This window comes from Diospyros lotus, chromosome 4 (assembly GCF_014633365.1).
Source record: "Diospyros lotus cultivar Yz01 chromosome 4, ASM1463336v1, whole genome shotgun sequence".
Classification (NCBI taxonomy): Eukaryota; Viridiplantae; Streptophyta; class Magnoliopsida; order Ericales; family Ebenaceae; genus Diospyros; species Diospyros lotus.
In genome coordinates this window covers 6,560,650-6,568,991 of record NC_068341.1, presented here as the reverse complement: position 1 = coordinate 6,568,991, position 8,342 = coordinate 6,560,650, and the positions used below count along the sequence as shown (strand labels likewise).

Genomic DNA, 8,342 nt, shown 5'->3' with positions numbered 1-8,342 from the left:
AGATCAACCCAACTAATATAAACTTTATTTCTTTAAAATTGTTTTGCTTTTCTAATTTTTATTCTATCGAATTTGTTGGCTTTGTCAAATTGGTTGCTTTTTTTTTTTTTTAATTATGTTAAAATAAATTTTAAAAATATTAATATTTTGATATGCTACAAGTTTTTAGATTAAAGAATTTTAATATAATTTTATAGACTTGGAACCAGGACCCAACCTGGTTTAAGTCTACTTTAATTGGTGTTGGTTGATTTAATTTTGTTTTATAATTGAGTAGCAAGTTCACAGTGTAATTTTGGCCTAAAGATGACCAAAATTAATTATTCATCTAATCATTAATTAAGTAGCGAGTTCACACTTTGCACTGCGCTAAAAAAGACCAAAATCGAACCCCAAAAGCAAGCATGAATATCATTCTGCTAGAAGGGTTCTCTGATTTAGAATCCAATAATATCAACAAAATTCTTCTTCTAAATTCTAATCAAGGATCAGGGCAATATCCTCCATAGAACAGGACAATGGTGGTCAATTCAATTTCTCTGTGTCCAGTTAGTGTAATCAGATCCATATTTTTGTCTTACTGTTAAAATTATCTATTCTAAGGCGATATTTCATAGGGATCAACTGGGCATCTTATCCTATCATACCCTTCAATTCATTGGAATGGGATTTGCACTGACTGACCAAACACAAACTCTAAACAGAATTCATGGCCGGCCGGCCCTGTGTATTTACAAGCATATGAGCCAAGCAAAGAGCCTATAATTACTACCCTCTCATCAACAAATCCACACCACCACATTGATCAAATCAAGCCTTTTTGGTTCAAATTTGTCTTCACTGCTTCAGAAAACTAAATCATGGGCGTCTTCACTTTCACTGACGAGTACACTTCCCCACTCCCTCCTGCAAGGATCTTCAAGGCATTGATCCTCGACTCCGAAAACTTAATCCCGAAACTCATGCCACAGGCTGTCAAGAGCATCCAAATCGTCCAAGGCGATGGCGGGGCTGGCAGCATCAGGCAGATCAACTTTGCTGAAGGCAACATTGCTCACTCAACTTATGTTCACTTCAATGCGTAGCCAAATTGTCATCCTAAAAGGCCTTATGTTGATATTCTTCTTATTGGTGTGCTGCAGGCAGCCCTTTTGGTCCGGCAAAGAACCGGATTGACGAGATCAATGCAGAGACATACACGTACAAGTACACGCTGATCGAAGGCGACGCCTTGATGGGGAAGCTTGAGAAGATTGCCTACGAGGTTCAATTCGTGCCCTCGCCGGGTGGTGGCACCATCTCCAAGATGACAAGCAAGTACTACACCTTGAGCGATGATGTCGTGATAGGCGAAGAGGAGCTGAAAGATGGCAAGGAGAAGGCCATTGGGATGTACAAGGTTGTGGAAGACTACCTCATAAAAAACCCTGATGCCTATGCGTAAGTGGATTACTGTGCTGGCCTTCTGGTGCTCTCTCTCAAGACTATTGTCACATTGTATTGTTCTTAATTTGCTTCTGTCTGGCTCTGCTTGCCCTTGGTTTGTAATAAAATCTCACACTGGAGATCTAGTGTTAAAATGAAAAAATGGTACTTTTATTATGGGATTAATGATCTTCAATTAGTGTCGTAATTGGATTCCAAATTTCAATCTTCAATGAGAAAATTCTTGGAACCACCATATTGTCCATCAAAGGAACCATCCATCCGTGTTGAACCGGTCAAAATTGAAGGTTGATTGATGCCTAATTGATCATGGTCCACAATAAAGACTTTTTGAATGGCAGACCACCAATAAAGACTTCAGAAGCATTCACCTAATTTTCTTAGTAGACAAGCCCTAACAAGCAAATATCATATCCCCTTCTTCTATCTCAAATCTTCATTCAATCCATTGCTTGCAGATCTGTTGCAGTAATTACAAGACATGGGCGTCACCAAAGTCAATCAATCCTTCAAAACCCAAGTGACTCGAGATAGGATGTTCAAGGCCCTGATCCTTGATTCCCACAACCTCTGCCCCAAGCTCATGTTTTCATCAATCAAGAGCATTGAATTCATTGAGGGCAATGGAGAAGTCGGAAGCATCAAGCAGATGAACTTCACCGAAGGTTAGCATCTCCCACTTTATTCATAGTTCTGGCTGGTATTGGATGATAACTGTTGGGACTGAATCGGGCAATTCACACGCAGAAATCTAGGAAAAACACAGACACAAAAAGATCCCATCTGACAGTAACTGTGATCTGTTATTGCAGCTAGCCCTATGAGGTATGCCAGACTTCGGATCGACGCTCTAGACAAGGAGAATTTCACGTGCAAGTACACGTTTACCGATGCCGACACCTTGATGGAGAAGCTGGAATCCATCACCTGCGAGGTGAAGTTTGAGCCTTACGGCTATACGGGATGTATTTGCAGGATGACGAGCGAGTATAGAACGAAGGAGAATGTGGAGATCAAAGAAGAAGACATCGAGATGGGCAAGGACAGAGCCATTGGCATGTATGAAGTTGTGGAAGCCTATCTCCTGGCCCACCCCCATGCCTATATTTGAAACCTTCAAACATGTTTGTTTCAACGTATGCTTTCCTCTTTACTTCCAGAACACTTTTGCCTTTCTTGTTGTGGATCTTGAAGTTGCTTGAAAGATATATTCTTCATGTAAATTTTGGATATCTCTGGAATTGGGTTTTGTTCATCTTTGATCTTCCTTGATGATTCTGCAACTGCAACTCACTGGATCGGATTTTGGGTAATCGATGAGAAACATCAACTGTCAAATGACCCTTTTAAGTTTTGCTAGAGTCTTGATTTAGAAAAAGCACAGCCCAGATTTCAGAATGATCCAAGTTTTGTCCGTAGCTTTAGCTTAATTAACTGCAGATATGTGAGTGTTTGATGCTACGTGTGTCCCACATCGACCTGTAACGAGGAGGAGGAAACAGAAAGAGCGGAATAAGAAAGCCAGGCGGAAGGATGGAAGAGCATACCTTTCTCGGCCTTTTGGCTAAGATCAAGTGTAGTATCTGTTCTTATCAGTTTAATATCTGATACGTGGGTCATCGGCCCACATGATATTAAATTAATTTTTTGAGGGGGAGGGCCGTTGGCGGTAGCTTGCTACTGTGGTCACTCGAGCGTCGCCTTGGCGTTGCACCACTGCCCTGGCCTGGCGCGCCCCGCCAAACCTTTAGTCTTAAGTTTCCGAAGCCTAAATGTCTTGCAACTTTCGTTACGGGTTCGTATTTTGAATGGGCCGGATGCACTGAGGTCGATATTTAAGGTTCCATCGTAAGGTAACCTTTTGTTTAGAAAGGATAAATTGGCTAAAGGTTGCTAATATGATGTGATGATGCAATCCTTAAGGGGGGATTCTTTTTGAGTAATTAAGTAACGTTCTTCTATTAATGAAGCTTCGCAAATGCAGAACTGAAAATCAAGGCGAATAATGAAGGATTTAACAGAGTTCTTTACTCGATTTCAACTTTATATACCAAGAACTCCGGTCAAATGTAATTCAACAGAAACCCAACTTCAAATCTATAGATGCTGAGGGTTTACAACACTGTAATGCAGCAACTTGACAAGAAAAGACCACAACTACCAAAACTGCTTTACCACAGGAATGAAGGAATGATGACTGTACACAATGAGCAACTGGAAACATTAAAATAGAACACGAAGAAACGAAATGGGAATTGGGAAGATGCAGAAACAAAGCATTCTGGCTGGCCAGGACTGTAAACTGTAACGGGTTTATCACACTTCAGCTTTCCACCTTATACATTGACTGGATCAGAGTTCTGGAACTGGGAAACGGTTTCATAAAGCTGAAGCTGCGGTGCCGCTATCGGGATTCAGTCGGGAGAAGCAGGCCAGGGAAGAGTTGGGGAAGGAGCTCCCGAGATCAGGGCACGGTTCAGGGAACACAAACCGAGAGGATCCCAAGACATTTGTGCAGATCCAACATGTAGGAGAGCAAGAATTGATACCTAAGGAGATGTTGGACAGGCATATGGAAGTGAAGGGAGATTCCTGAATTCCGGTGAAGTAGCCAGCAAGGCCGATGCTTGTGCCGACAACATTCTGCAGGGTGATCTGGCGCAAAACTGGGAGCGCAGATGGATCAAAGTGGTCGTCTGGATGAGAGCGAATTTGACCCGTTGCACCAAATGCTACACGCACAGTTTTCATCTCAACGTTGGATATAATGATCTCTTCGATGTATCCCCCTCTACCTTTTGTTGTTCTGAACTCGATCCCACAGAGTGACTCGTAGAGGTGGAGGTGCTCCACGAGGACATTTGAAATGCCGCCAGACATCTCACTTCCAAAGGCAAGAGCAGCACCGGAGTATGCTTGTAGGTGGACATGTTTGATGTGCACGCTTGTTGTGGGTCTGCCATAGGCGATCCCATACTCATCCCAGCCGCTTTTGAGTGCAATGGCATCGTAACCTACACTGATGTCGCAGTTCTCTATGCATACTTTATCTGAAGAATCTGAAACAACAAACTTGTCATATGAAGTAGAATTCTCCACAGCTTGATTTTTCATTTATACATAGAAGATTAGTAGAGCAGCACAGATGAAAAGTGTTTTTTGTCTATCAATTTCTCAAATACAGAAATTGACCAGGGGATAATGTAGCACTAACCAGTCAGATTTCTCAGACGCCAATATGTGTTAGATGATAATATCAATGCATAAAGAAAACTGAGTTGCTACGAGGATGTTATTCGACTAAAGACTCGCTATACTTGTGTGGATGAAGAACCCCTAGAACTATAGCACAGGAATACAACCACAAAACAGAAGTTGGATCATAATTCAAGCAAAATCAGGTTACCAATTTGTTTCGCATAAATATAGAAGTCACATTGAATACCTTGACAACAATCACCACTCAAAACTAAACAGGGAAAAGAATTTAAAGACATCAGTTTAGGCCCCCGATTACACAGAAGGCACATAATAGGGAAATTATTTCCTGACATAATTCTTCACAAATTTAAACAAGGTATAAAATCAATGCGATAGATCATTGTGTATACCTGGGACAATGCCAACAGTGTAAGGTGATTTGGGTGGAGCATAGACAGAAACGTTCTGAACTAGCAGATTGCTGCATAAAATAGGATTATAGTGATGAAATCGTTACACTCATTAACATATAACCTAACACTTAAATATATCCATATGACAGATTATGAAAATCTCAATCAACTCACCTGCAATATACTGGATGAATATTAAATGCAGGAGCATTCAGGAAAGTAAGGTTTGACACCACAATATCCTTGGAACCAATAAATTCAACAAGATGGGGACGGCTATAATTTAAGGAATGTGAGGTGAAATAGTCCCACCAAACCAAGCCCTGTCCATCAATGGTTCCATTGTCACCTAGTGATGAAGTGCAAAGTGAGATACAAAAAGAAACCTCTTTGAAAAGTAAAGTATTCAGTCACTGAATTTGACAACGTTAAGTCAGGGCAGCGGTACCTGTTATTATCACATCTTGCAACTTATATCCATTTATTAAGCTTCTATACCTTCCTCCTGGAAGTTCAAGTCCTCGACCATATGAAGGAAGGGGTTCATCGATTTGCCAGTGAGATATATCCTAATTGAACAAAAAACATGTGAAAATCAGAGGCTCATAAAAATACATTAGTTCATTCTCTATGCCACTTCTATTTTTTTGTACAATGAAGGATAGGAATAAAAGACAAGAAGGAAATGGAGGAATAAATGGGAAGAATAGAATGAAACCTTAGAGCCAAGAATGATGGCACCCTTTGCCAGAAAGAGCGTGAGGTGGCTGGTAAGATTAAAGCTTTGAGTAAGCCATCTTCCTGGTGGCACATACAACTGAGCACCACCCTTGTCAGCAAAGGATTTGGCATAGAAAATTGCATTCTGGAAGGCAACAGTGTTCAATGTTTTTCCATCCCCAATGGCACCAAACTCTACAACAGACACACTATGTGGTCTGTTTTCTAGTTCTGGCTTATACTTGCACTGTCTCTCACTCCCTTCGCTAACAATTTTGTCAGCATTGCTCAATGGGAGAAGCAAGAGCAAAAGCACCTGAAAAAACAAGGAAACGACAATAAAAACTTTTTCGATAAGGACACAAAAATCTTAGACAAGTTTCAACAAATATGACATACTAATGAAACTAACATATTTAGAGAATGCGACAAGAAAAAGACAGGGCCAACTGCCTATATTGTTCGAATATCCTTTTCAACGACATTGTTGAAAAGGATATTCGAACAATATCCTTTTCAACGACATTGTCAAACTACTTACAAAAAAAAAAAAAAAAGACATTGCCAAATTACTCGGGAAATATCAGAATTAGATTCTTAAATCAACAAGTCGCTGCATGCTCATTTGCTCCACGTGCATGTATACAAGAATAATAGAAAATAAATAAAGAAGGAAAATAAATTCAAAGAACAAATCAAGGGGGAAGAAAAAGTAGAACACAAAAGGAATAAGCCCAGAGAAAGTAAAATTGCAGGATAAAATACAAGCCCAAATAGATTGAATATAGAAATTAACAATGTTTTATTTACCACCAAGTTGGAATTCATAGCAAGTAAAAAATTTGAATATAGATGGATAAGATGGGGAGAAATAAAGACAAAGATGCACACAACATATATAGAGGCACAAACACATGAAAATTAACAGTAAATATAGCTGAAGCCAATCAAAATAGGCAAGCTGCAAATTCTCATAAACATTCGAAAAGGCCGTACGGCACAAATGCATTGAATTCGTATCAGGATGAACAATGGCAGATAATTAAGAGGGCTCAAAATATTTACAGTAGTAACTATTGAGAAAATGCTAATACAATGAAGAACGTAGTAGCTTTGACATATAGAAGAATTTTTTTCCAGTAGCTGATTTTTACAACCCAATTTTTCCAGAGTCAATTAGTTCGAAATCCCAAACAAGGAATAAATGAACAGACGCAAACAAATTAAGTACGAGAAACAACTAATCACTGAAACAGAAGCCATTGAATTTACTATCTGAAAACTGCATTTATAAATCAGTGGAAAAAGAGAAGAGATCCACAGCATAAAGTGCTACCAAACTATGATATCCATAGTGATCGTACTGGAAAATTGAGTGCGTAAACTTCAAAGGAAAAGAGAGAAAATTCAACGTTGTATGTGTTCCCCTTCAACCATCCATGATTGGTAAACGTTCATCACCGAAAATTTGCAGAAACCGAACAAGGAAATTGAATGCAGACCTCAATGGATTGCAGCAAAACCCTAAGAAGAAACGAGCCAAGCCCTGAAATTTTCTTGATTTGGGAAAGAAGCAGAAACCCAGATAGGAAACAACGTACTTACTAGCATCTTCACGAGGCTTGGCCCCTGCATCAGCAGCCAAATCAAGAAACAACGACAGATTCTGATGCCCCAAACAGCAGAAGCTGCACCAGAGATCGAAAAAGCAGTGTAAAAGGCAGAGTAGCTTTCTGGGTACTATAATATACACCGAAACTCGAACCTTTACTATATAAAATGGCAAGAAAAATTACAGAGAGAGAGAGAGAGAGAGAGAGAGGAGCAATGGGTGACAAATGAAAACTTAAGAAAGGTGATACGGAGAATAAAAAAGTAACAATAAAAATACGTGATTATAATGATCAGGGAAATGCTAATCAGCATTTAAATACGATGAATAACGTCTTTAGCCGACAAGGTTGTTTTGAATTGTACGACGGATCCCCCACTTGGGTTTTAGAGAGAGAAAGCGGAGGAGAGAGAGAAGCTGGAAAACAAAAGTTGGTGTGTCTAGTATTCATATGTTGAGTCCAGGGGGTGACATAGGATTTGTCCCGAGATGATTGCTTTGTGAGATAAAGGGTGGGGAGGTGAGTGATAATTCTACCCGCAGGCACATGGGTTTTCCTCGGTGAAACTATCGGCTTGGAGCGGCGGTGAGGGGAGATGGCGTCACGGCACACACGTGGCTTCTGTTGCTTTTGGCCCACATAGGCCTGACAAAGCCCACCAAATTAAAACCGTATATAAATTGTTTTCATCAGTTTTTGTAACATTTCTGTACCCTTAATTGTTTTACGTAAATAAAAAAAAAGTAAAAGTAAATTATTTTAAATAAAAATAAAACTTAAATACAATGATAAAATTAAATTAAATTAAATTAAAGACCATGAATTTAAATCTTTATTTTTTTATATTTAAAAATTATTCACAAAAGAAAAGATGATATATAGTAGTAATTAGGGATGTCATTGTGGGGCCCGGAAGTAATCATGGCAATGTGCCAGCCTGGCACCGATT

At 39.5% G+C, this 8,342-nt stretch overlaps 3 protein-coding genes and 1 non-coding gene across 5 annotated transcripts; 3 read left to right on the top strand and 1 right to left on the bottom strand.

Moving 5' to 3' along the window:
- The first annotated feature begins 860 nt into the window (after positions 1-860).
- LOC127800506 (major strawberry allergen Fra a 1.06-like) lies at positions 861-1,607 on the top strand. The gene is made up of 2 exons (XM_052335144.1): positions 861-1,067; positions 1,166-1,607. Exons 1-2 carry the CDS (start codon positions 861-863, stop codon positions 1,442-1,444), a joined length of 486 nt encoding a protein of 161 aa, XP_052191104.1. The 3' UTR covers positions 1,445-1,607.
- A 191-nt stretch (positions 1,608-1,798) lies between these two features.
- LOC127800505 (pathogenesis-related protein STH-21-like) lies at positions 1,799-2,701 on the top strand. Its single transcript, XM_052335143.1, has 2 exons — positions 1,799-2,111; positions 2,259-2,701. The coding sequence occupies exons 1-2, from the start codon at positions 1,928-1,930 to the stop codon at positions 2,555-2,557; spliced, it is 483 nt and encodes a 160-aa protein (XP_052191103.1). The 5' UTR covers positions 1,799-1,927; the 3' UTR covers positions 2,558-2,701.
- Positions 2,702-2,837: 136 nt separating this feature from the next.
- Positions 2,838-7,836, bottom strand: LOC127800504 (probable polygalacturonase). 2 transcript variants are annotated; one of them, XM_052335142.1, is made up of 7 exons: positions 7,672-7,836; positions 7,386-7,468; positions 5,779-6,096; positions 5,509-5,629; positions 5,235-5,409; positions 5,058-5,128; positions 2,838-4,505 (listed from the first exon to the last, which is right to left on the bottom strand). In XM_052335142.1, exons 2-7 carry the CDS (start codon positions 7,413-7,415, stop codon positions 3,826-3,828), a joined length of 1,395 nt encoding a protein of 464 aa, XP_052191102.1. In that variant the 5' UTR covers positions 7,416-7,468; positions 7,672-7,836; the 3' UTR covers positions 2,838-3,825. The 2 variants fall into 2 exon arrangements, with proteins under 2 accessions (XP_052191102.1, XP_052191101.1); XM_052335141.1 differs by having other exon boundaries at positions 7,386-7,836.
- Positions 2,990-3,186, top strand: LOC127800924 (U2 spliceosomal RNA). The gene has a single exon (XR_008022909.1). It is a non-coding gene; the product is annotated as a U2 spliceosomal RNA (small nuclear RNA).
- Positions 7,837-8,342: the final 506 nt, after the last annotated feature.